This window comes from Trematomus bernacchii, unplaced genomic scaffold (genome assembly GCF_902827165.1).
Source record: "Trematomus bernacchii unplaced genomic scaffold, fTreBer1.1, whole genome shotgun sequence".
NCBI lineage: Eukaryota > Metazoa > Chordata > Actinopteri > Perciformes > Nototheniidae > Trematomus > Trematomus bernacchii.
This window is the reverse complement of record NW_022987419.1, coordinates 176,901-203,376: the sequence shown is the minus strand read 5'-3', so window position 1 is coordinate 203,376 and position 26,476 is coordinate 176,901. Positions and strand designations below refer to the sequence as shown.

The window sequence follows — 26,476 nt, the reverse complement described above, 5'->3', positions numbered from 1 at the left end:
GTCCTATTGCCTTTCATTGCTCGTACACACACTCAGCAGCCTCTCTCTCCCCCATAACACACACAGAGGATATACAACGTGTCTGTCAGCGGGGTGGCCATTCAGTGAGGAGGCCCCGACAAAACCGCCACTTAGCCTAGCGCTGGGCTGCCACAAAGGGCCCGGGTCAGGGGTCACTTGGAAGGCTGGAGCTCCCCACACCCTTTTCTCATGCTTTTTTCTCTCTGTCTCCCTCTCTCTTCTTTGAAACTCCTGCCGCCTCCAACCCCCCACCCCTCCCTTCCTCCCCTCTGCCTCCTTCGCCTCCATCCTTTTCCCCTCCTTTTTTTTGCAGGTCTTCTGGGCCCATTGTCTGAACGGCCTCTTCCACTCCGTCATCCTCTTCTGGATCCCCCTTAAAGCCTTCCAGCATGGTAAGTAGCTCCCAGAGACTCCGCCAAGGCCCTCGGTGGACTCTGGATGGAGAGGGAGGATAGTCAAACACACATACTTTGTCTTAATTAGTTCTCTCTTCAACTGCCCGCTCATGAATTACAAACATCTGTGTGCTCCGGCAAGAGCTACACACACTAACAGGCATGTATACACACAATGAGCTGATGAAATGCTTTTGGACTCAGTTATTTGCACTTATTTATTTTTTCAAACTGTCAATCGATTGTCAGGTGTTCTATCCAAATAGCTATCAGTCGTTTGGTACAATGATAGTAAAATGAATTCTTGATAACTTTATTTATCTGTTTAAGGTCAATTGTGCATGTTTGTGCACATTAAGATGCAGGTTTCAGGGTGCGAGTGCAGAGAGAATAGGGATCTTTGAGTCGGTAAGTCTTGGCCAGCCGCAGGACCACACAAGCCTGTGCCTGCTCTCCAAACAAAGGCGCCAAGCTCCTTCACTCTGACTGACAGGCTGTCAGCAAAGCCTCAGCGCACACAAGACATGTGACCAGCCGGAAGTAAAGGGAACGGGAGCCTCTCTTTCTTTCTTTACTGGCCGTCGTACACTGCTGATGTTTTAGTTTTAGCCTCAACCCACGTGGGCAATTTGAATGTGTAGGTAATCTTCATTTTATTAATTTAGGAAATTCCTCTAACCCCTGTTTAAGAGATTTGTTCCTGTTTAGGTTGGAACCAGATTTAATTGCAGAATAAATATCAATTGTGTCAGAAAAACAGTCATGTTCTTTATATTTCAGCAACGTATTAGCCAGGACATTTATTTCTGACCAAGATTAATGCACACCAATTTAGCTTCTCAGTCTTACTGATGGATGTTCACGGATACACTCCTTCCTTCTAGTTGGAAAGACAGAATTTACATTCCAGCCTCTCTCAAAGGGCGGTAATGGAAGCAGCATTTGCCTGTGGTTTTAACTTCACACTCCCATGTCCGCCTTACATCCAAGTCTCTAATGGGGCATTTTACACCAGAGTTCACACTGAGATGTACTAAAGTAATAACCTACGTGCCTGGCTGTTTACTCTTTGGATCACCTAATGGAACTCTGCATGAAACCCAAGAGCTGAAAAGAGACAGCTTTGACCCTAAAAGCTTCTGTTGTTGATTTTCTTCACAGATACTGTGTTTGGCAACGGAAGAACTCCAGACTATCTCCTCTTAGGCAACATGGTTTACACAGTAAGTGCACCAATCTTCTTGACAGGCGCTGTTTCTGTGTTAAGCGGTTTAGTCTCTGAGCCAAGTGTCATCCCATTTGTGTGAATCAACATCAATGTAACTGCCTTTTCTTCTGCCTTTTACTTTGTCGGCCATTTCTTTTACTCCACAGTATAACAAATATGTATTTAATGTACATTCTAACATGTGTGATGCACTTACCATGACTGGTTTTAGTATTGCAGAGGGACTTGGTGTAATGTCAGTGTGATTTGTGTCTTTACAGTTTGTGGTCATCACAGTTTGTCTTAAAGCCGGCCTGGAGACCTCGTCCTGGACCATGGTAGGCTGATGGCTCTATCCTTTCTCTCTAAACTTCTGCCCACTCTTTCCAGTTCCTGCACTTTATATGACCACTGATACTTGTGACGTTTTTACATCCTTGCATTTCCCACTGAGCCTGTAACTGTAAACTCTGAGAAATATGCTTGGATAGACAGATCTGCACATGAGTTACATGGCTCAATAATACACTGTAAATATATACTTATCAAGAGTAAAAATATATATATCTATAGAATACACAATATGAAATATAAAGAACTCGGTTAGGATACACTTTAAAAGACCAAACGTATACTACCAATATATAAAAATAGGATATTTGAGTCATTATACAATTGTGCAAAGTAGTTGTAGTTATTTTGTATTTATTGAAATGTAACAAACTAGACTGTGAGTTGTGCAAATTGTGAAGGGATACTGAGAAAATTAAAAAAAAGATTGCAGTCTAGTCAAAACTTCTCCAAGTTGCTAAAAGCCACTCATTGTAAAGCATATCTCATTTTGTATAAACATTTGAATACAGCTCAAATCTGCTGTAAATTAACTCAGTTTAAATTATTTCTGTTTCCTGACTGACCTCTGATTCTCCGCCCACAGTTCAGTCACATCGCCATCTGGGGAAGCATCGGCCTGTGGGTGGTGTTTTTCATTATCTACTCCTCCCTGTGGCCCCTCATCCCTCTGGCTCCCGACATGTCAGGAGAGGTAAGCACCCACATGCTTACACACACACACACACACACACACACACACACACACACACACACACACACACACACACTCTCTCTCTCTCTCTCTCTCTCTCTCTCTCTCTCTCTCTCTCTCTCTCTCTCTCTCTCTCTCTCTCTCTCTCTCTCTCTCTCTCTCTCTCTCTCTCTCTCTCTCTCTCTCTGTCTCTCTCTCTCTCTCTCTGTCTCTCTCTGTCTCTCTCTCTGTCTCACAGCAACAACTTCCTCTGGTGCTGAAGAAACTGCTGATATAATCGTCTATCACTGACTGACCTGCAGCGCCTCATATTTCATTTTCTGCTGCAGACACATGCTGGTGGGAACATTTCTGAGTTAAACTTGACACAGGTCTTTGTAAGGAGAGCCAGATGGGTGTTAACTGTCAGACCTCTGGCTTGTGTTGCATAATGACTTAATTGGGCCAATTAGCCCAGTGTTTGCATTACTCTGCCCTCCCTCGGCTCTGAGTATCCGCAGGTGACATTGAAACAGTGAAGCAGTCTGGAAGCTAAGCAAATAGAGGATTTGGTATACACACACGCTGATGTCTTAAAAATCTTCCCAGCAATCACCAGGATCAGAATTTGAGTTTAAGATGCACTTAAACACTAATGAAATGTTAATAAAAGATCAACTGAAAAAGCCACCTTTACTTCTTTACACTGTTTACTTGTTTGAGTTGTTATTTACATGTGAATGGGACTACTGTCTCTCTGGGTCTCCACAGGTGGTTAATGAGAGCCTATTAACCACAGGTGACGTTTCCCAGTGCATTCTGCGGAGCAGAGTGAGGCATCTTTTCATTAGGGAACAAGAACACAGCAGGAGGCTGCTCAAAGAAAAAGGCTGGCACCACACAGCATGCAGAGGAAGAAAAATATCCGTCCATCAGGGATTCTGTTTGTGTGTGTGTCCTGTTTGAGATAATGCTTCTGGCATTTGGGGATTCAGTGAATGTGTAGATTGTAACAGTTCACTGCAGGGTTAGGGCTTTCGGGAGTTCAGTACGTTTCACCATTTCTGGCTATGACTGCTCCTATTAGATGAGATACTCCAAATGTCAGACATAATTGTAAAAGGATTTGAAACATAGTTGGGAATATGCCTAACGGCAGCTCACTAGAGAGATATTTTTCTGAGACATCTTGCATGAAAAACTCATGGATTAGTAAGGTCTAACTAAATAACAGTGCAGTATTCACTATGCAAATGGGTGTTTATGTAAAGACCTAAATTAGACATGATAAACCACAACAATGTACAGCCTTATGCAGACAGAATTTTACAAAGAAACATGTGCGCAGTGATGATCAGGTACATTTCTATTGGTTATAGAAACACTCAGATTTAAGTTCAGAAGCTCATCATCTTGGAAAATATGCTCATCCACAGAGTTAAGAAGTGAATATCTTAATAGTCTTTTTTTTTTAATACTTTATTTTTAAGTTTGTAAGACATTACAAAGGAAACAACAAATAACATACAACATACAGGTCACTGGGGTAATACATCATCAATATGTTCTCAGCAATTATTCTTGTGATATGGGAAGATCTCCCTCACAACGGGTCTTAATAGTCTTTTATCTGCCTCTTCAAAACAAGTAGACGGCTAGTAGATGGTTCCTTGAGCATTGAATAAAGAGTGGAAACAGGCTGTGGACGATGGTAACATAATCTGTTTACTGGCACAGTATAATATGTTTATTAATGAGCTTTAGATTAGCAGGTCTGTTACTTTTGGACACAGCCTGACTAGCTGTGTCCAGGCTTTGAGATAAGCTAACCAGCTGCTGACTGTTGTTTCATATTTACTATTCAGCCACTATTCATGCAAGTTAGTATTTCCTATGATTTAAAACTATTCATTTGAAGTCCACACTTAGGTAAATGTCTTAAACTTCTTATCAAATGTGCTGTTTGAATCCTTTTAAAGAGCTGTCAGTGCCGATTTGGGACAGAAGAGGTAACGGAATACAAAAGTATTTGTTTACAATGCAGGTGTTGCTGTATATCTAATCGTATGAATTTCCAGCATTTTAAGTCAATGACAGCTGGGCACTTAAATGACAGAACTTACTATACACGCACACACACACACACACACACACACACACACACACACACACACATACACATACACATACACATACACACACACACACAGGGGCGGTGGGTACATTAGCTTCACTCTACCCCCTGTTTGTGAAGCCTGGTGCTTTCATCCATGTCCTGCAGCACTTGACTGAAGACAGTAATGGTGTCCTGTGGGCAGTTGGTAACCCTACGCCCCTGCCCCAACTCAGGGATGCCAGTACATCATCAAACAGGGACACATCTCTCCGAAACCTGAGAAGGCATCAGAGACCTTGTGGCCTCTGAAGAGCAGGATAACTCTGAACCCTGATGCAGCCTCACATACTTCACTACGGCCTCCTGGATGTGTACTTGAATCTTCAAATATGTGTGTGCTCTTAGTCCTTCTCTCTATTTTCTTTTCTCCTTCTCTATAACTTTTTGCATCAGCTTTTTCCTCTTTGTTCCCTTCATGCTCATCTTCTCCCCCACCACTGCCAATCGAAAAACCGCCCGAGGGCCAACAACATAACAGACACCAGAACTCCTTTCTCCTCCTGTTTCTGCTCTCACTCAATACCCAGCCTAGATACCCAAGAGACGTTAAGAAGTGCGGAGATTTATGTGAATGCATTCATCAATGTCAGGCTAAATATTCTTTGGACGATTGACAGGACAGGTGCAGGATCTCTCCACAAAAAAAAAATCACACTGTTCTTTTCACAGGTACTCCCAGAACTGGCTCATCCCGCTTGCACCTCGTAAAAGTCTGACACAGTTATCAAAAGAAAATGTGAGATTATCCTGCTCCAACCGTGTAATCTGCCACGCTAAGCGGTTTAGCTTCACCTCAGGAGATGTCTCTTGTAGACGTTGTCATACTGACCTGCTGTCTGCTGAATTGCCTCTTCTATCAACACAGCTGCCTGCCGTACAGTTTATCCCTCTCTCGCTTTGCTTCTCACACACACATTTAGCTATTTTCCCATTTTTCCTGTGAGTTTGGAGCAGCTTTCAATCAAACTCAAGTTCTTGGTCATCGTTTTTACACTCTGAAAGTGTGCATCTGCAGTTACATCTCGGTGATAAGAAACCCTTTCTCCGATAAAACAATCTTTTATCAAGAAGTTTGTTGATGTGAAGCGTGCCAGGAATACACTCAGGGCTATCTATGTCAGCCTGTGAGGAATTGATGTGATTAAGAGCAGGAATGAAAACATTTCTAGAGAAACAGATCAAATTATTAGTTTACCGGCATTTTGAAAGAATGGTTTATATTCCGATTTATTTCGTTTAGCTATAGTTGAGTTTAAAAAGCTTAGTGAGTTATTTATAAACAAGCACAGGAATCCATCAAAATGTGCCTTGTTTCAACAAAAATCTCATGTATCTTCACTTATCCATCCGCCACTGGGTTGAAAGTCTATTTTCTGGCTGGATGTGTCTTTTTATCCTTTTACTATAAGAGTCAGGAATGATAGAGGTGAGAGAATTATAATTGAAAACTTGATACCATTTTGGAGCTCCATCCATCTAGATTTCAATTGCTTGGTTTGGTCAATTTGTTAAGTAAATGATAGTGAACACAGACGTAATTTATTATAATGTGCAGCATGTAACATAATGTGCTGCTTGTAGGGGGTCCGTTGCCAAATTATAAAGTCCTCAGGTTCTGTAATTCTTGTCAAGAAGCCACACATTTAAGTCTGATTTATGTCTCGTATCCTTTCATCGCTCTGGTTGCACTCCATAAAGTATCATGGCAGTGTTTTGCAAGTTTTGGTCCATTGTTTTTTTGTGTTTTATTACCCTCCAGGCAGTTACTGGTTTGGAACCATCTTAAAGAGAAACTTGAAACTCAGCTAAAGACAAGTAATCCATCAAAGTGCTTCACTAAAGACATCTTTAGTTGTCAACAGGTTTTATTATAGTTGAATGCCGTGCACCTTAAAGGGCTGGGTTAGATAACAAATGATGAATTCATGTGCTGCCAATATTTCCTAAAACATCAAACACCCTGTTAGTGACGGATAATTTTCTCTTCATGTAGTCTTTCAAATGAATGATCTAAAGAAATGTATATGAATTCTGAAATTGTTGACCTTCAGCAGGCAGAACTACTCCTCTTCGAGAGAACAAAAAGTTCCAGATTTGTAAACTTGTGAAAGACCCAGTGATGGATTTACTGAGCCCTGTTCGTCACTGCTGTTGACTTAGTCCCTCCGTGGTACTTGTGGAATCCTTTTGGTCCTTCTTTCAGACCCATGAGCGTGTCCTATGGGAGGATCTTTTAAACTATTGTACCCAGAACTGTTCAGCCTCCCCTGGATAATGATTGATAAACAACAGAACACATGGTGGGTGTAATAACTGGACATGGTGTACAGTATAAGTGAGAAAAACAGGTTTAATCTGCTGTACAAATACTGCAAATCACATGTGTGTAGTTATGGCTGTCGAGTTAGAGGTATGTAGGTAAAACCTTTTTTTCTCTGTTTTCATAGTGGACGTCTTGCTGTCTTTGTTAGGCGACACACAGAGAGCATGGAGTGGTTGAAAGACCCCGCTGAGAAGGTCCTTGCTTGTTTTACACATTGACCTCTTCAGGGGTGGTTATTGGCTGATTTGTCTCTGCTGATGACATTTGGGGAATTTGTGGATTTGCCTTGTCCAAGCAAAGCTGCTTTTTTGCCCTTTTATTTGTTTTCTTACGCATTTCTGCTTTTAATGCTCTTTTCTTTTACTGAGCATGCTTGTTTCTTTCAACTTCAGTCATCTGGTCTGGCTAGACTGTGCTGTGTTTGCTATTTATCAAAAAGAAGCTTAGTATTCACAGAAATGTCTAAGGATTGCAGCCCTATTTAGCTAAATGTTTGGTTTCATCTCCAATTTCCTTCCTCTTTTTGAGGCCAGCGTTAACAGTGTTGTCTGGTTAAGCCAGCTAAATTCAGCCAAGTGGATAATCAACATGACTAGATGCAGACCAAAGTAAAGTCTGAGACGGGATTTAGCGGAGACTCTCAGTTGACCTAATAAAAAGTTTGTACAAAGAAGCTCTGTGCATTCAGGAAGCTAATGTTTGAATATTAGCGTCAAAGGAATACAGCTGCGTAAGTGTTATAAAGTACTTTTTTCTTAAGTCTAACTGGCTGAAACCAGAGCATACTAAGACCCCATTTACACGGGGACGTTTGCGTTTACGCACCGTATGCGTTTTCAAAAAAGTCTTCCGTTCACACGCATTCGGCTCAATTAACGTGTCCGTTCACACGAGACCGCTGGAAGCGCTGGAAACGCTGTAGTACATATGCCGGGCCTGTAAGTGGCGCTGCTGCCGCCACAAAATACACCAAAAGCAGCGAAGAAGACCCCGGAGCATGGTTGCCATGGTTGCCCTTCTGTTTATTCACCGCGGTGGACGGCATGTGCTCCTGCTGTAAATCTCTCCGGCAGTCCACCAGCAGATGAAAAACACCCACCTCTACGCCTCTTCCAAGGGACGAGGGAACCATGCGGCAGAGTTTCCGTTAACATTTTATTTCACCGGTCAACATGTCCGTTAAAGTTTAACTCTTCCGGACAAAATTAGAAAAGTGCCGGTCAGAGGTCTTCTTTGTTATTTATTGAGCTTTAAAAAAAATTGATAACGACTCTATATAAGAATTTAAGAATAATAAACGGAGCCTCTCTTTTCCTCCCCCTCTTCTGACAGCCCAGAAGCTGATCTCTGAGCAGGAGACATGGGGAGAGGGAGACGTGGGGAGAGGGAGACGTGGGGAGAGGGAGGCGTGGGGAGAGGGAGGCGGGGCTATTTCATCGTTATCAGAAAATGATCGTATAGAGGGGTACACACGGAGCCGTTTGCCCCCCCAGAGCGTTCCGTTTGCAGATCTATCGACCTTGGGACCCATTATCGTTTGCGGGGTCCGTTTCTATCGTTTTGTTACGGCCTCGTGTAAAACGAAAGGGCTATACGCAAGAGAAACTATGCGGATACAACCCGTATCGTCCTCGTGTAAACGGGGTCTAAAGATGTATGGGGTGAATTACCTTTACATTTACAATGGCAGGCAGGAACATCATTTAAACTGCTGAGTCTACAGGCTTTCTTAAACATGATCAGCACATGTGTCAGCTTCCCTTGATCATGTGTTAGTGGAAAAGGAAAACAATAAACATTTGGTATGGTCTTCGTATCCTTCCACATACTTCTAAAGGAGGATCGTTCAATTAAATTCTATCAATTCAATCTATGTTCTTCCTTCGTACCTTAGATCTTCCCACAGTATACTGGCGCGTTTCCATTACAGCGCGGAGCACGGTTTAAGAGGGCTGTGACGTCTTACACGGCCCGTCTTTGGTTGCGTTTCCACTTGGCCTAGTACCGGCCGGCGGGTCCTAATTCACAGTTTTTCTGGCCTCATAAAATCGTGGGTCTAGGGCCAGAGACAACGAGGCTGAGTCGGGCTGAGTATGCTAAACTAGAGAGAGAATCGCTGGCAAGGGGGCTACAACTACAACAAGATGGACATATTTGACCGTGATTTAATTGTAATACACGTTTCAAAATGATGCCGAAGTAACAACATACTGATACCGGTTAGTAAAAACCATGAATTAATGCTTTGACAAGTCTGCAGACAGACGGCAGGCGAAAAACCTTTTAAAATGCGTGTTTTCTAAATGGAGATTGGCTAAGCTGACGCAGTATATGCTCCGACCGTCCACACTCACAACAACGGCCTATACAGACATAAATAAAGCAGCGACTGTATTCGCCATGACACAGGCAGTCTGTGGTTTGTACTTGTTTAACTTTTGTCTAGTTTCTGAACATATATGAGGAGCTGTGAGCTCTGAGTGCTAACAGCTAACGGCTGTGTTGTTTTTCTGGGGTTCTCATTGAAGATGACGTCACGGCTCCGCCTACACTGCGTTACTATAGATACTACCCCAGTTCCTAAACTGTAATGGAAATGCGCCATAAAGTGAGCCAGTCCTAACGAGGCCTAGCCATACCGAGCGAGGCCGAGCGAGGGCGAGCGAGGCCGTGTAGTGGAAATGCGCCATTACAGTCTAGTGTGTTGGCCACTAAGCAGCTTCCCTTCAGCAGTCCCTTCAAGTTGCATGGTCAATGTCCCACCAGATTTATCCACGAGTTGAAAGGTTAGATATTCACCTCTCTTTTTTTTTTGTAAAAGGTACCATGAGCAACATTTGCTAGTTGTGGATTGTTTTAATAAGGCCACATCCTAGAGGAAGCTACAGCATTCTTGGCCCTTTTTTATTTTGGCAGACAAAGCACTGAAAATGCTTTGTGTCTGCCAAGTTTGTAGCTTCCTTTTTGGATGCGGTTTTATGATCTGGAACTTGGTCACAAGGTCTTTATAGAGGCTGACGACCAGAAACCTCCCAATCACAGTCAAATATAAAAACTCAGGCAGAGGGCAGGGTCTCTCTAGAGACGCAGATTTAGAGGGATTATCTTCATTGCTTCATCTTTTTTAAATGTGGTAGTAGGAATAATGGGTAAAGAGACTTGAATGCTATGCTTTTTTAACCAATAGGCCACCAATAATCTGACCTCTCTAACCTCTTGACCACCACATCGTCCAAGTCCACCATTTTGAAAGGAGTAGAAACACTAAAAAACACACATCTAACATCAGTTTATAAGTCATTTTGTGTGTGTACATAAGCACATATGATTCTTTCTGTCCGCTAGTGTTGTGTCTAGTCCGTCTGTCTCTCTGTGTGTGTGTGGCCATGGGGGGGGTCAGTGGCCTGTGAAAACACACCCCTCCATGCCAGCGGACACTACTGTCTGTCCAGCCAGACAAGTTTATTAGTTTGTCCTAAAAATACAGCCCCGCTCCTCGGACCCCTCTCACCCCGTGCCGCTCCCAGGGGGCCCCTGGTATGAAGCATTGCTCGCATCCACCAACAGTTTTGGCCCTGCTCGTAGTCCTGGAGCCCGGCCAGATGCCTGGAGACAAACATGTGTTGATTGTAATTGGATAGATTTGTTTGTATATTAAAACATTGACGTCAAATAGAGGTACTAACAATGAATTATGCAGCTTTTTTAGGTCTAGTTTTTCTTTCAAAGCTGTTACTTATGTTAATCTATTTCTATTTCACAGTTAAGTTATAATAAGTTATTGTACCAAATGTAATTTTGTGATGAACTTGAGGTTTAAAGTATCAGTCCTGTATATACATCGTTTTGGGCCCAGAGGTATGCACAGGGATATGAATATGGTTTATAGATTTAACTTGTTAAAGACTGAGATGGTTTATTTTTCAAGCTCTCTTGACTTTGATTTAATATGCTCAGTATACATCCCTGGTTTATTTTCAAAAGACTCTCAAGACAAGTTAAACGCTCCCATTAAAATGCATGATACATTGGATGAAAACGAAAATAATTAAACTGCCTCACGACAAAAAAAAACAGTAAATGTTTCCACCAGGGCTGCGTAATTTCAGAAATTGACATGAAAATATCCCGTGCTTCGATGCAATTTTCCCTCATCTCATTCATTTTCGGCCTCCGGGGCGAGACAGAGAGGCTCTATTCATCAGAGTCCCATCTCAAACTGTAGGAAAAAAATACTTTTGATTTCCTTTCATTTGGGGTTTCCTCTTCCCCCAGTGTTTTGTCAGACATCAAAGTCAATTTGCAGGTAATAGCGAACAGATTAGCTAATTTGAGCAAACCTGGGGCTTTGATAGTTTTGACACTGATCGGTGTGTGTTTGTGTGTGTGAATGTGTGTGTGCATCTTAAGGGCCCTGCCTGTGTCACATTACAGGAAGGACACTGTTGAGGGGCCCCAGCCGTTTAAACAAGTGGCACATTACAATGCAAGGAGCAGGAGTTTGCGAGTTTTGCACTTCGACATGTAATGACAGATAGTTTCAATGCAGCGAGCCAAAGCAAACATCGTTTCACCCCAGCAAGACGATCAGCTGTCTCCCCTCCGCTCTGCACCCAAAACAACCGCCTGACACAGACAGCGCTTTGTGATTTTTAATTTAAATCATCACAGGCCACTGGCTGCTACTAATGAAGCATATTTTTCCTAAGGAGTACGAAGAAGAAGCAGTTTTTTTCCATACTGATTTAAAAATAAAAACATAAGCTCATTGTTTATTACTCAGAGGAGTTGTGTGAACGTTAGGTCAACTTTACCGACTCTAATGATATGTTGCTACAAAAAATAAGAATGTTATTGACACTTTTATCTAAAAAAATCCACTTTCCATATTTGTATCTACTATTTTCCACTTAAAAGGGCTTAGGCCTGCAACAAACAATGTTTTGTATTATTGATTAAACTGCTAGTTGTTCTAATAAATATTAGTTTGGTCTATAAAAAGTTAAAAAAAAGTAAACAAGACTCTCTGTCGAGCCGACTCATGCATAATGATCCTAAATGCTAACATTAGCATGCTACTATGCTAATTATGTTGATGTTAAACACATATTATGTTTACGGTGTTCCCCATTTTAGGTGAATGTGTTAAAATGCTAAAATGTGCTAATTAACACAATGCAATTATACCAAATTACTTAGTTGGTTTTTTAAATAGTTGCAGGTTACTTTTCTGTTGATTGACAAACAATTAGTCTTTAGTCAACAAAGAAACAGGCCAGGGGTCATGTTCATAATTTAACAAGCTTTATTTAAAGAGTCCCGTTATAGCAAATAGTATAGCAAATAAGTTACAAATTAGTTATACATTTAGTTATTTAGAAAAGCTACCATTGAGAATTGATTTCCATCGCAATCGCAATTACCTATCATTTGATTTTCCTCTATGGAGCTTCTCTGTTTTTGTATTTATTTTAAAGCAACCATAAAATACTTCGCCAACTAGCTAATGCTTTTCAGATATGATGTGTTTTGGGCTTCCTGTGGATATTCTCTACAAACATTATAAAAAATAACCTGCACCTTTAAACTTATATCATTACAGTTCATACATACAGTGGATGGCTTTTGTATTAAATGTATCATTAAAAGCAGCTCAGACCCCAGTCCTGAGTCTCCTGTTGTTAATGACAGCATCTCTCAACACAACAAACACTTGGTCTGTTTTCCTGTGAACGAGACACCACTGTGGAAAAACTTCACAGGTACTTCCTCTGCCCTGGAGCAGTGAGGAGGAGATCCATACACAAACATGCGATCATTTAGTCAAGGGGGCTTAACCCACTATGAGCAAGATATTTTAGGCCCATCTCCTCCTTATTTCCACAACATAACTGTTTGTTTTGGGCTGCCTTTGTCATGTATGTTTTAAATGATGTGGCACTACAGAGGGTAATAACAGCTGTCCTTTATCAGGTGTTTCTTCTTCTAAAGAGCTCTTCATTTCATCTGATCAGGTGTTGAACTCTGCATTGTCTGCCTTTACCTGACAGCAAGTGTATGTGTGTGTGACAGGCGGAGATGATGTTCAGTTCGGGGGTCTTCTGGACGGGCCTGGTCTTCATCCCAATCACCTCGCTGGTCTTTGACGTGGCCTACAAAGTGTGAGTGTTCTCCGCGCTCTCCTCGCTCATCACTCCAATACACATCCTTTACCGGAAATTCCTCCAGAATCTCCTATCTCCCCTTTTAAAAAAATCCTGCTCTAAAATGTTGGAAGTCTAGCTTCTCTAAATACTCCATGGGAAATGTCTGTGTCTGGTTGAAATCAGCGCACAGAAGATTTAAGATGTCAGGAGCAATTTTCCAAGCTAAAAGTTGTATTCCCTGATGCTCTGAAAGCTTTTTGAGTCAGTCAGTGGGGTATTTTGATGTCACTCTATGTAGGTTTTATCCTGTTGAACTGTCTGTCAAATTAATTAATTTTACTCTTACTATTGTTTAATAAACAGGATAAAGAAGGTGTGTTTCAAGACCCTGGTGGACGAGGTGCAGGAGCTTGAAGCTTTGTCCAAAGACCCTGGAGCTGTGGTGCATGGAAAGAGGTACAGTTACACATCACGATACCACACTTTGTTCCAGGGTTTTAGATTTTACATTTATTGATATAATGTTATGTCTGTATGCGGACGAAAAACTATTTCTGTTTGATAAAGCGTAGAAGACAATTACAACAACATGAAGGTAGAATTTAAGTCATTTATTCTCCGAATTATGAGTTTGTCATCCTTATTTCCTGTTTTAAATATATATATTGGAAATAAATAGTAGTTTTAGTCGGACTTTTTGTAAATGTATTTAACATTTTCTTTATTTTATCAGACAGTCTCATTGAGATTAAGATGTATTTTCCAATAGAGGCATGAGAACAAGGAACATTCTCAAGAACATAATAGGCACATTTATTATTGATATATACTGTAATATGTATATTGTTTTGGATGATATTACCTAAAGAAATGTAATGTCAATAAATACATGACAAATTAATATACTGTATAATATTGATGCAAAGAATGCATATATTGCCATAAACACAGATTAACAACATTTCCCACAATGCCCTCATAGTGGAGACATGAAATGGGAGAGCTACAAAGTAATTTATCAAATAGGAAAAGTAAACTCTCTCACTGTGAAAATCTTCATACGGCCCAACACTCTCACGGCTACAGAGTCGATGCCCTGTCCATTATTATTTAAGTCCAAAAAACATGAAGCATCTTTGGCAAATTCTCAAGAATAACATGGAGGAAGAATAGTGCGTAACCTCCCTGATCACTCAAAAATACTCAGAGCTCCACTGCCAACGATATTCCTCTGTGAAAAGATAAATCTTCAAATTGCTGCTAAATTGCAGCAGTTTGACTGTAATGTCAGTAATCATGACAGACGAGAAGATATCCCCGGGTTTTTCCTCCAAATAGTGAATGTATCATTTTAGAGCTCTTATATTAAAGCCATATATTGGTTTTTTTAAACGATTAGTTGAACTGGGTCTGCTCTGCTCTCTGGGGCCCGATGCCTGCAGCAGGAATCAGCATGGAGCAGATCAGTGTGAGATCTCCTGCTCGCTGAAAGTGATCCGAGTCTGGCCACTGTCCCAGACCCAGCAGGCACACACACTAACACACACCCACACTAACACACACACTTACAGAAACAAACATGTGGAGCTACAAACCCACAGAAACATGGATGATTTTGCACATTTTGCACATAAACTCATGTGGACTCATATACACAATTTATTGGTGTTAGTTGAATGCCTTCTGGCCAACGTGCTGTTTCAAATATATCACCTACACACACGCTTTGTTCTGAAGAGTTGTTTTCGGCCTCACATGGTGTGTGTACAAGCAGGTAGAGCGGTTGGCAGGTCCATCCACTCTGGAGGTGCTGGACAGGCTGGATGTATGGCTCATTAAATCTGCCTGTGGTGCTCAGCATGCTGCTAACACTGCCCATTTCTCTGTGTGTGTGTAGTTTGACGGAGAGGGCCCAGCTCCTGAAGAACGTTTTCAAGAAGAGCACCGTCAGTTTGTACCGGTCCGACTCCATGCAGCAGAACCTGCTCCGTGAGTTACACAACATTTATCTTTCTTCTTACTAAACGTGCATGGAGGTGAAGTTAACTCTTACCATAAAGAACAAAAATACACAGTTCATCCACGTTAGTTATCTGCTTCAAGATCTGTTCCCTCGTCAGGGAAACGGATCGAGCCTCATTACTCTTCCTCTGATGGATACTATACCTCTGAAACCTTTGTGTTGTGGTGGTAGTAAGACTCTGCTCATCCCTCCTCTCTATATGAATACTCTGCGTTAACCAGATGCAGGTCACACACGTTAGGACTGTGTGCAAACTGTTTCCTGGCAGATCCCTTTGTACACACACTGCTTAATAAACTGTTAGCTGATTTATTTGAATGGCGAGTTTGAGAGATGAAAACAAACAGTTTGGAAAGTACTGGATATCAAAAATCTCAATACTTTTTATCGGCTGAAAAGTTGGCACAGAAGAATCTTGTTTTTTTTATTTTGCTTGATTTCAATCACAGTTTTGTTCATTCTTTAGACATACATGTGTGTTTGACTTTCTTGATAGTTGTTTAGGATAAGGCAACATGTAACACTAATGTATCTTAAAGCCACATTCAGACATGCAGGATTAATGTAACAGTTGTAGGGTGGTAATAAGATATTTTCACTCCTTCCTCAAAATAAAACTCATTGTAGCCACTGGCAAATTACAGCAGCTGTTTTTTTAATGTTGGTATTATTTACCGGTCATTATTCAGCTGGGGTTTAATTATTATTTATTAACAGACAACTGCAAACTAAAGGTTCTGCATAGAGTAAGAACAACTTGTTTTGTATAGTAAGGTATCACAGGTTTTTGTATAAGCAGCAAAACTCAGGTTACATTCAAATCTTTCCATCTCTTTAAGCATGGGTTAGGTTTTCTGTTTGTTTTTCAGTTTTTCTCTGTCCTTTGTCTGATCAGTTTGTTTTTTTGTTTGTCTCATAGGTCGGGCTGAGACCGTTGTTGTGTGATTCCTTTTTAATTTTCATTATTCAAACCCCGCCCCATTTAGAGCCTCCTCTAGCTCCCTGATAGCCGCCTCTCTCCCTCTTTTTTCCTGTTTGTTCACTTCCTGTCCTTCCCTTCGTGTGCCTCGTGTGCCCTGAGTTCAGTTCAGTAGAGTGAGATTTCGATGAAATGATCAAATGTTGCGCTGTTATTCCCCCACAATGCACTCGTCTCAGCGGGGCCCTTTGAACTTCCCCGCTGGCCTCCAGGTAGTGACCGAGTCATTTGACACCTGAAGGTGAGTCAGGGGTCAGAGGTCAGAAAGGAAGCCTGTAGGAAGGTTTAGTTGGTAGATCCCAGAGCTGCTGTTACACTACAGATGCAACTTTTAGGGGAGCTGTGATTACCTTTTAAAAATCCTTTATAGATTATGTTTTTTCCATCATATGATTTACATTTAAGGAATAGTTTGACATTTTGGGAAAGTGTTTATTCGATGTCTTGCTAAGATTAAGAAGATCAATACAACGCTCATGTCTCCGCAGACACTTCAAGGTTGTTTTTATGGTTTAGCATTAAATTACACAATTGTCTATTTATCTGACAAAAATATATATGCTGTATCATAAAACTCTGTTGACTTATTTCCCTCAAAACCAGATTCAAAACTGCCTCAACTTTGGAAACGGGTTAAAATGTTTTCTTGCGACGGACATTATTTTTTTCATTCAGTCAGTTAGAGAAGTCTTTGAAGTTTATGAAAAATAGCTTCAGAACGATGGTACTATAATTGTTCAAATACTTTCTCCCCTTTTTAAAAGATCACCCGGTAGTGATTTTCTATCAGAGAAAATGGAGCCTTAGCCATGTGACTTCAATTTAACTAAGCGGCTAATACAGTCCTTTAGCTTAGCTTAGCTTAGCTTAGCATAGGCCCCACAACATTGTTGTTTTTCCATTATTTTGTGCAGAATAAATTAAACATAACATGTTAATATTGTGCTTTAGATTTCCTGGTAGGCGTATTATGTTACCTATAGCCAGCCTAGGCTAGCTGATTTCCCCCAGATTAAGCTAAGCTAACTAGCGTTTGGCTGTAGCTTTATATTGACCGGCCAGGCAGGAGAGCAGTATCAATCTTTTTACTAACTTGGCTAGAATAAACATATTTCCCAAAATGTTCGACTAGTCCTTTAAGTTTTGTCTGTTTGTTATTTTTTGTTGTTGTGTTTAAGTTGTTTAAAGTGTTTTTTTATTTGTTTTCTTACATTTATCTGTGATGTACATAGTTTTAACTGCTTTGTCCCATTTTCAGATGGCTACGCCTTCTCTCAAGACGAGAACGGAGTGGTGTCTCAGTCTGAGGTCATCAGAGCGTACGACACCACCAAAGAGAGGACCAACGAGTGGTGAGCCGCCGGCCTCCGCTCGGCCTCCGCTCGGCCTCTCCGGAGCCCCAGCAGCTGTTATAATGGCGATATTTACCGAGGGAAGACGAGTCGCCTCCAGCACTGAGGGAATTTTAGGAATATACGGACAGAGCATCTTTGAAAAAGGGAAAAAAAAACAAGGAACAAAACTAATTGTGTTCACTATCAGCTGTAGTTGTGTGTCCAGCAGACATGATGAGCACTGTGCTTTCTTAGCAGTCTGTGGTCTGAAGTTCTTCACTGTTCTCGCTCAGTTTCTTGGAGTGAACGTCTCCTTTCTATTCAAAATCATGTAATTAAATGAAACACCTAAACACTGGACGATGATTGGTTTTAGAGGATGTAACCTTGTGAAGGATTGCCAAAGAGCAGTCGTTTATACAATCTTCCAAGTACTAGTGAATTCGGACAACTTTAAACCAAATGTACTCACACTCCTGAGTGTATTCCAGCACTAAACGGACCACTTCAGAGCAGACATTGTAATATTTAACTTTTCTTTTTGCACTTAAGGAAGCATCTATTGTGTAAAGCCTTACATTTGCTCATGCCTTTATCCTTGTTTCTATAAAAAAAACACATTTGTTTCTTTTTTAGTTTCATTTTTAAAAAGTATGTAGATATCGTGCCTGGTTTTATTTTATTTTGTTCCTTTTTTTTTAATTTCTTTGTTAAGAAGTTGCCTCCTGCAACTCACTGTAGTCCTGTTTCCACCGTTTTAACAGCAGAAGCATTGCTCTCGACAAATAATTGCATTCCACACATCACTCCTGTCTCAACAATCACAACGGTGCCTACGTAGAACCTTTCCCCAATAGATAGCCAAGAATAGTTTAGCCAGCTAGCTTAGACCAGTGCTCCACACACTCCTACTGAAGACAAAATCACTGTCTCCCCACCACAGTATTGCACTTGTACAATGTGAAAACTACTGTGCCTTGTGGCACGTGTGTAAACTTTAAGATTTGTTCCTGCGCAGGTGAACGAGCGGGAGGCTCTCTGATGGTGTTGTTGGAGCTGGTGATAGTGTTTCCCTTAAAATGGAGATTTTATCCTTCTAACATAAGTGCCATTAGCTTAAGGGAGAGAGAAATATTAGCCAGGAACTCACGACAATATCAAAACTACTTTGTCTCTATAGTTATTTTGTGGATTTGTATTTTTATATTGGAGATGTATGAATTTTGCATCGACTGGCTTTGTAATGAACTGTCTGTAACTTTTAGTTGTTTTTCATCCTCTGATAAACTGGCAGGATAGAAAAGATCGAATGAGGAAACTGAGCTTTCTTAAATGTCTTGTCATTATTAATATTAATATTGTTACAGCGCGATTTATTTATAATTGACTACTTAATGTCTGTGTGATTGCTTTCTTCTCCCTATGGGAGATCAAATCTGATGGTGAGTGTGTCAGTGTATTGCCTGCATGTGCATGTGCTGTATGTGAGTGTGTGTGTGTGTGTGTATGCGTGTGTGTGTCACCTCTACTGTGGATAACCTCTATGTATGCATTGCATGTCTGTGTCCTCTATGTGAGACCGGGAGTTTCTGGCGTCCACTGATGTTTCTTTTGTCGTGTGTGTGAGAGAATGAATGTTTGTGTGTGTGTGTGTGTGTGTGTGTGTGTGTGGCTTGCTCCAGTTGACCGTCTGCACGACTCCAGGTATAGCTATGGTGTACTACTGTGTGCTGATGCATGGCCCGTATGGGGAAGTGTGTGTGTTAGTGTGCGGTATGACTGTGTGTGCGGTCAAACTCTCGACCAGGACTGTGAGAGTTTCTGTTACTCAGCTCGCTTCGACAGGAGATGTTACACAATGCACTCGATGTACCTTTCCAGTAGTGGACATCTGGTATTATCTGGTTTCAGTATATGATTTATCTTGGGTGTAAATGTTTGTAACTTGTTTTCTTCATGCAGTGTACCTCTGCTTTGCAGGAAGACTCTTCAGTGAGGGTTAATGATATTTTTTCTCTGCTGGTCTTTAATGTTACAACTTAATTGGTCGTCAAAAGTTTCCAAAACGCTGAATGTGGACTGTTGCTTTCTTTCTTCAGAAAACATAAAACACACGTTGTTGTCTGTGAAAGTCGTGGGCTGCATGAATGGAAAACACAAACTGTTCTCTGAAATGTTTAACTGTACTACTTTAATTCTCCCTCAAGTGTTGATCACTTTACAAAAGAGAAAAAAACGCACCTTTTAACTTTACTTTTAAATATTTGTTTATTTTTTCCGTCATTTCGTTCGATGATTGTTCTGCATGTTGGGACTGCAAACTTATAAGTGTTGTCTTTTACTGCCATGAAGGACTACTGAAATAAACTTTACAATCATGGAGGAACATCGTTGCATATTCTTCTTCTTTGTGATGTCTTGTGTCTCTGTGTGGCGACAAACAGGACGGTGAGAAAGCTAAACAGGAAAAAGCAGGGAGAACAAGTCTGCCTGCGGGTCACACATTATACCAGTCCATATTTGTTATGCTGGTGGAGTCAGTCAAGCTTTCACTAAAACACAAAGTGATCTGTTTTTGAATCGGGCATCCAGAATAATTCAAAGAGACTCAAATAACAATAAAAACACCAAAAATGAATCCAGAAAAAACTTGAAATAAATCAATAATACATTGCATGTGAATTCAAGGGCTGTCCTGGGGTTATTTCCAGCAGGTTTAATCTTGGCGTGTTTCAACACGTTACAACATACAGTATCTTAAAGGTGGGGTAGGTAAGTTTGAGAAACCGGCTCGAGATACACTTTTTGTTATATTCCATGGAATGCTTTTAACATCCCGATAGCAATGAATATCTTAAGTGCTTTGACAAAAAATCCATAAAAAAAAGTCATCTGTGGAAGCCGTAGTACTGTAAAAAGCACGACCAATCATTTTAGCCGGCCTGGTGTGTTGGAGGAGGGGCTCTGTAAGGAAGTGGCAGATTTTTTCCGGCTGTGTATTTTCAAATTCTAGCGCACTCGAGCTGGTTTCTCCAAAATAAACTACCCCACCTTTAAGCCTCGATTAAATGCATCTTTTTTTAATCCATTGTGGCAAATGGGAAAACCACCACAGAACAAAAACTATTATAGAGTGAGGGAGAGTAAACACATTTGTTGGCAATTGTTTAAAAAAGAAGATGGAAAAATGATATCAAAATTGGTTTTATTTCATGAAAATCTAAATCCGTCATTATTTATGATTGATTAAGTTATGAGAGGAATGTTATGGCTTTAGGTCTGTTTTTTGATGAAATATAAGAAGCAGAGGGATAATCAGGACTCTAACTTGGAAAAATAACCTGAACCTTTTTTGAGTCTGGGCATGACATGAAGACATGAAAGAATAAACCTATCCAAAAGATTTAGGAACTTGTATTATTTCCTTTCATAAGCAGAGTTGTGTGAGAGATGAAGACGATATGACAGCTGCGAGTATAAACAAGACCTAAAGAAGATATTACTGGAATCACTCAAGTAAGTTGTATTTTGTGATAGAAAAGCAACGTGATAGCAGCACTTGAATGCAGCTTTCAAACATCCTCAAAGTGAACAGTGTGCAGGTTTCACCACACACTGATTGCCAGGTCTATTTCACAGTCAGATAACCGGAGAACAGACCCCTCTTTGTGGAGGTTTTGCTATACCTGTTGGTGCAACCTAAACCTCTATTTCTGGGGCGAGTTGTTTTTAACACTGTGACCATGCCATGCTCATTGAACACTGACAATGACTGATCTCAGCGCTGCATTCCTGCTGTGAAGTCTGGCGCAAGAGTGAGCGACAGGTAGTGAGCTGCGCGGCCGCTCCGGTTTCCTTTCTGTCTGAGTGATGATGATGAGGCTTCGTTCAGAGAGCCACATCTCACTTAACAAACATTTATCAGTGCACAGAAAGTATTGAGATACAACGTTTTATTGGCTGTAAATTAGGGAATCAATATGACAACCTTGCTCTGGGAACAATGTTTGTACAAAATCATATAAAAGTACAAATTTCCTCCAAATATAAAGTCCTCTGTGTGTCCGGTCGAGGTCCTTGCGATTGTCAAAAAAAGCAATACTTCCCTGGTTTCCAACATCTACTTTAAATCATGTAGCAATGAGTCTCAGCGCCGCTTGCCTGTGAAGTGTTTCAGTTTTATGAGGAAGGTTTGTGATAACTTGGCAAGATTTTAGTCTGTGTTGTAAGCTGTCCAGCCCTTTATCAAAATAGACGGTAATGCCAGTGAGGTCTGTTTACAATATAAGATAAAAGTGCACAAGATGGGACTCCAGCCTCTGACAGGTCTGCTGATGTGTCCTGTGATGCAGAAGGGGGGAAACGCCTCAGGCCGCGCCGCTTTGTCGTACTTTATCCCCCTTGTCGGACCCTCTGTGTCCTTTTAGCCGGCCCAGGCCTTCCACCCAAACACCACCAGCTGTGTTGCAGTGTGTCTGTCCTCGCCGGCTCACATCCAACCTTCTAGAAATCTTGTAATCCCTCTGTTTGCCCCGCCGGGAGCTGTCAACTCTGTCCGAAGTCTGCAAAGCCCTTCGCTGAGGAGAAGGGGTCGGGCTGCAGGGGGAAGAAGTACTGCTGCGGCAGGAGGAAGGCCTGGGCCGAGTGAGAGGACATGGAGGTCTGGTGGAGCTGCAGCTGGGTGTGGGTGAGGGTGGAGGGGAGTGGGTGCTGCATGCCCCCTGATGTGGGTGGGGACATGTAGGGGGGAGGTGGAGGTGGAGGCAGAGTCTGAGTGGGGTTGGAGGAGATGGTGGCAGACACCAAACAGCCGTGCTGCTGCCCCGGACCCCCGAGAGAATACCTCCGCATGGAGCTGCCCCCCCCGGCCGAGCTGGAGCTGGTGGTGGCCGTGCTGGACTGTCTGGAGGGGGCGCGGAGGCTGGGGGGAGCGGAGGTGAGGATCATGGGGATGGTTTCCCCCTGGAAGCTACGCAGGGAGAAGCGGATTGGCTGCTGGGTCGGCTGCTTGGGCCGCAGGCAGGTGCAGCAGTAGACCGCCACCAGAGAGCCCACCACCACGAAGGCCACGAAGATGCTGCCCACCATCAGGAAGGGGACGTAGATGGGCTCTGAGAGCAGAGGAAACAGGCAGGTTAGGGTCAGTTAGGAGGAATCCTCCATGGGACAGAAAGCTGTGGGTTATTAAATGTGTCTACATGTAAGAAAACACCAAATGTAGTTATTGTTATCATTCTCTATTCAAATCGCTATAGAGACACCAAAACAACACATTTAACTCAGTAGAACATTTAAAAGAAACTGAATAAATCAGATAAAAAGCATATTTTTTTAACGCTTTTTCTTCTTCAAACCCCTCTTTAACATTTACAGGCTTTAGAAAATAAATCTGAAATGCTGTATGAAAAACACTTTAGGTGTTACATATTATGACAACTGTTTTCTCTTCATTGTCGTTCATCATCTGTTTAGCCTCCACTTATGGATGCCCACAAGAGGAGTTTTCACAAACACATAAACCCTTGTCTCTGCGCACAACTGCATTATAAGGCAATATAAAACTGTAACTGTTTGTGCTGCTTATAAATCTAAAGTATTTTCCTTGTTAGTGACTGAAAACTTCAATGCTAAACATAATTGTAATAGTTAATTTCTTCAAGTCCTTCATAGTATTATTTATAAAACCTAACAGAAGTATTCCTGCTGGATTACACCAACAGCTCAAGTTACTCTTAATGAAGCCCATTTGCACTTTGGGAGGAAATTAGTCAATGTTGATATTTTCATAAGAAAAATTAGGAAATTGTGAGCACACAGTCCATTCAGTTAAAGCCCAACAGCTTATCAGTTCGGGAAATTTAAAGAAAACGTTGAGGGTTAAAAGGACCGATTATTGAAGATTTCCCAACTCACAGTGGGTTAATGTAATACTGTGAGTCTGTCAAAGAAGCCAAAGAAAATGAGCGGCTCCCTCATTGTGTTGTGATTACTTTGGTTTGCAAATCCTAAGTCAAAGTGAGTGTGTTTGGTGTTGGGCAACACAATAAGCCGGCTTGTATGAGAAAGTTTTGAATACATTCCTGCATTGCGATTGAACTAATCTTGATGAACTTTTATGCAAATGTCTGCTTCAGATTGGTCTGGAGTTGGTTTTAAGAACACTTGTTGAGTGACTGACAGGCTGGGTCACCAGAAACTCCTCCAGGTTTACTTTTTACTCTGATAGCAATCTGCAGTGAGGTCAGGTCAAATGAAGCCACAGGAGCTCAGAGAGTTAGGTGTTGGAAACTGGACACTTCTCAGTATTTGAATAAAAACTTTACATGAAAACTTTAAAACACCAGTTGCGTATAAAGAAGGTGGCATAAGCAAATACTTCCTGTTTTGTTAATTGGACAATATTCTAGGGAAAGTGTAAGTTCAAACACATCTACTTTAGTTTTTCCTACAACTGATGGAGCAATTTAGCACAAATTGTTATTTTGTCCTCCAACTTTTGGCCTTTGGAGGCCTGACATGTATGAGTGTCTGGTTTGAGTAAATGCACCAAATCTTAAGCATACTGTTTAACTTCTTATAATTCAATCGGACAGCAGGGTAGTCTGACTTGTAGTCATGCTTTATGCTGTGTTTATTAATGTTCAGCTGACCTCTGACCTCTCTGTAGAAACCAACGCTCCTAAAGATCAATCAGACTAAATGAGTCATAAATTAGACTAAACATGTTCATTAATCTGTTAAGTGTATTTACATTTTAACCTCAGTCTTAAATATTTGTATTTGTGGTTTTTTCACCCATCCTAATTGAGTTCAGAACTTAATTTGTGAAGTTTTGCTCTAATGCTGCACTTTTGAAATAACCTGAGAAAGACTTGTTATTATAGTAATTCCCTTTAAATGCAGTAAACTTACGCGCTGCGAACTCGGTGTTGTCCACCTCCCGGTCGTTGGTGCAGCCGCCCTGCTCCACCCGTGCGTCCGCGGCCGCGCAGCAGTAGCGCAGCGAGCAGGAGCCGCAGCACACGGTGGCGTCCATGGTGTCAAAGTCCTCCGGACACTGGAAGCCATCATGATAATTCCCATTAGAGTCCAGCCAGCCGTGGCAGTACTCCCCCTGAGCGTCCGATATCCGCAGATTCCAGGTCAGATATCCCAGCAGCAGGCAGTTCAGCAGGCACACCATCCCGGCGAGCCGCTGGGTTCACGGTCCCTGCTCCTGTGGGCTCACCGGGTTACACAATCTTCATTGAGATGGAGTTACTGAAAGAGAAACGCGGCGATCCACACATCCGTCATCTTTCCGCCAACAAAAGCCCTTCAAAAGTTCCCAAATTGCAATGCAAGAAAATCCTTAATTGAGTCTTCTGTTTAAGTCACTTCTTAAAAATCTCATCACTCAAAAGTGTTCTCATCCAAACATCTGCTCCGAGTTTCACTGTGCCCAACACCGAGCTGCTGCTGGGAGTGTTTGTTGATGTCGGTGCAGAAGTTGTGCGCCCACCTCACTGCAGAGTTGCTGCTTTTGTGACTCTGCTCGGCTGTGTAGGCGCGCACGTAACCCCCATTAACCAGACGTGCGCATTCACGTGGTGGTGGTGGTCGCAGCTATGTCGATTAAACCTACCATGAAGGTGCCCAAATAACATAATAATAACAATGCATGGTCTTAATAACATTATACTGCATGTAAGGAGACCCACAGTGCAGCAGTTTATTACTACTTTTAATAATCTAACCTCAGTTTATAATCACTATTTTACATTTATGACTGAACAATGCAAAGGTCCTTTATGTTAAACACATGAAGCAAGACAACTATGTAATGCAGAAGAAAAACTACACCATTGTTAAGGAGAACATGTGAACATCATCCTAATGAAACAAGTGGAAAGTTGAATAAATAAGAAATAAAACACGCTCTGCTAAATTAAATACAGTCGTTTTGCTGCATCTGTTAGCTAACAGTTTGCTATGACTTTGTGGACATTATGTATTTTATGTGTACTATTGTTAGGCTACGTTTATAAACCTACTTTTTTTTAGCATTTATTATGTTGTATTCGTTGGGTGTCTTTTTACATATGTCCAGACACTAAAGGTGAAAATGAAGGATTCTGTGTTATTTTGTTAAAAAGATAAAACAAAACTAATCAAACTTAATCATTACCTAATATTTCTAACTTTTTGTGGGCAAATTAAGATCGTTTAGCAAGAGTAACATAGGTTCACTTTAATGCATGTGAATAGATGCATGGCTTATTCAAGGAGAGGAAGCAGAGGTTGAAGGATGTTGTTTGACACTGCATCCAAAAACGGCATTATGGACTGTTAATTAGGAGTTTAATAGGTCGTCTATGAAAGTCAACATTTAAAGATTATTAGCCAATAAATAGTTTTATTTGGAGCATTTTTCATACAGGCATACATCTTTCATTATAAGCTCATGTTGAGTTTGATGTCGAGACACAGTATGCATTTGCATGTGTTTTGATATCCAGAAACTACCGACCTGTCTGAGCTGTTGAAAGGAGGGGGAAATCGTGTGTTGATCAGCAGCAGGTCCAAATCCCTCCATCTATTAATCTCTCCTCGTGTTGTTACCTATTGATGTGGCGCCCCCGTGTGGTGATGCAAACTTTTAGCCCTGCAGGCTACCAGACAGGTTCCCCAGAAAGCCTTTTAAGCTGAAAGCATTTGAAACATGAAGAACAAAACGTATGTATAACATTAAAGAAATCTGTCCTGCAAATTAGTTAAAAAATTCAAATAAAAAAATATAAATATAAATATACATTTGTATTTATTCGAAGAATAAAACATGTTGTCGAGTTCAGGACCAGGATGTAGG

At 41.3% G+C, this 26,476-nt stretch overlaps 2 protein-coding genes across 5 annotated transcripts in view; one reads left to right on the top strand and one right to left on the bottom strand.

The window, feature by feature from the left end:
• atp8a1 (ATPase phospholipid transporting 8A1) overlaps positions 1–20,014 on the top strand; it is a 107,262-nt gene extending 87,248 nt beyond the window's left edge. For all 4 annotated transcript variants that reach the window (XM_034139615.1, XM_034139599.1, XM_034139606.1 and 1 more), the window contains 8 exons: positions 335–413; positions 1,578–1,639; positions 1,905–1,961; positions 2,561–2,668; positions 13,219–13,307; positions 13,656–13,748; positions 15,190–15,281; positions 17,553–20,014. In XM_034139615.1, the coding sequence (XP_033995506.1) occupies positions 335–413; positions 1,578–1,639; positions 1,905–1,961; positions 2,561–2,668; positions 13,219–13,307; positions 13,656–13,748; positions 15,190–15,281; positions 17,553–17,650 (678 nt within the window). In that variant the 3' untranslated portion in view covers positions 17,651–20,014. The remainder of the gene's footprint in view (positions 1–334; positions 414–1,577; positions 1,640–1,904; positions 1,962–2,560; positions 2,669–13,218; positions 13,308–13,655; positions 13,749–15,189; positions 15,282–17,552) is intronic.
• Positions 20,015–21,566: 1,552 nt separating this feature from the next.
• shisa3 (shisa family member 3) lies at positions 21,567–25,133 on the bottom strand. The gene is made up of 2 exons (XM_034139579.1): positions 24,541–25,133; positions 21,567–22,739 (listed from the first exon to the last, which is right to left on the bottom strand). Exons 1-2 carry the CDS (start codon positions 24,809–24,811, stop codon positions 22,174–22,176), a joined length of 837 nt encoding a protein of 278 aa, XP_033995470.1. The 5' UTR covers positions 24,812–25,133; the 3' UTR covers positions 21,567–22,173.
• Between the last annotated feature and the right edge of the window lie 1,343 nt (positions 25,134–26,476).

Bases quoted from the DNA above. Each gene is read 5' to 3' on its own strand.
- shisa3 (XM_034139579.1), bottom strand. From the start codon at position 24,811: ATGGTGTGCCTGCTGAACTGCCTGCTGCTGGGATATCTGACCTGGAAT. The intron at 22,740-24,540 runs GTAAGTTTACTG...CTCTGCTCTCAG, and splicing joins CAACACCGAGTTCGCAGCGC to AGCCCATCTACGTCCCCTTC.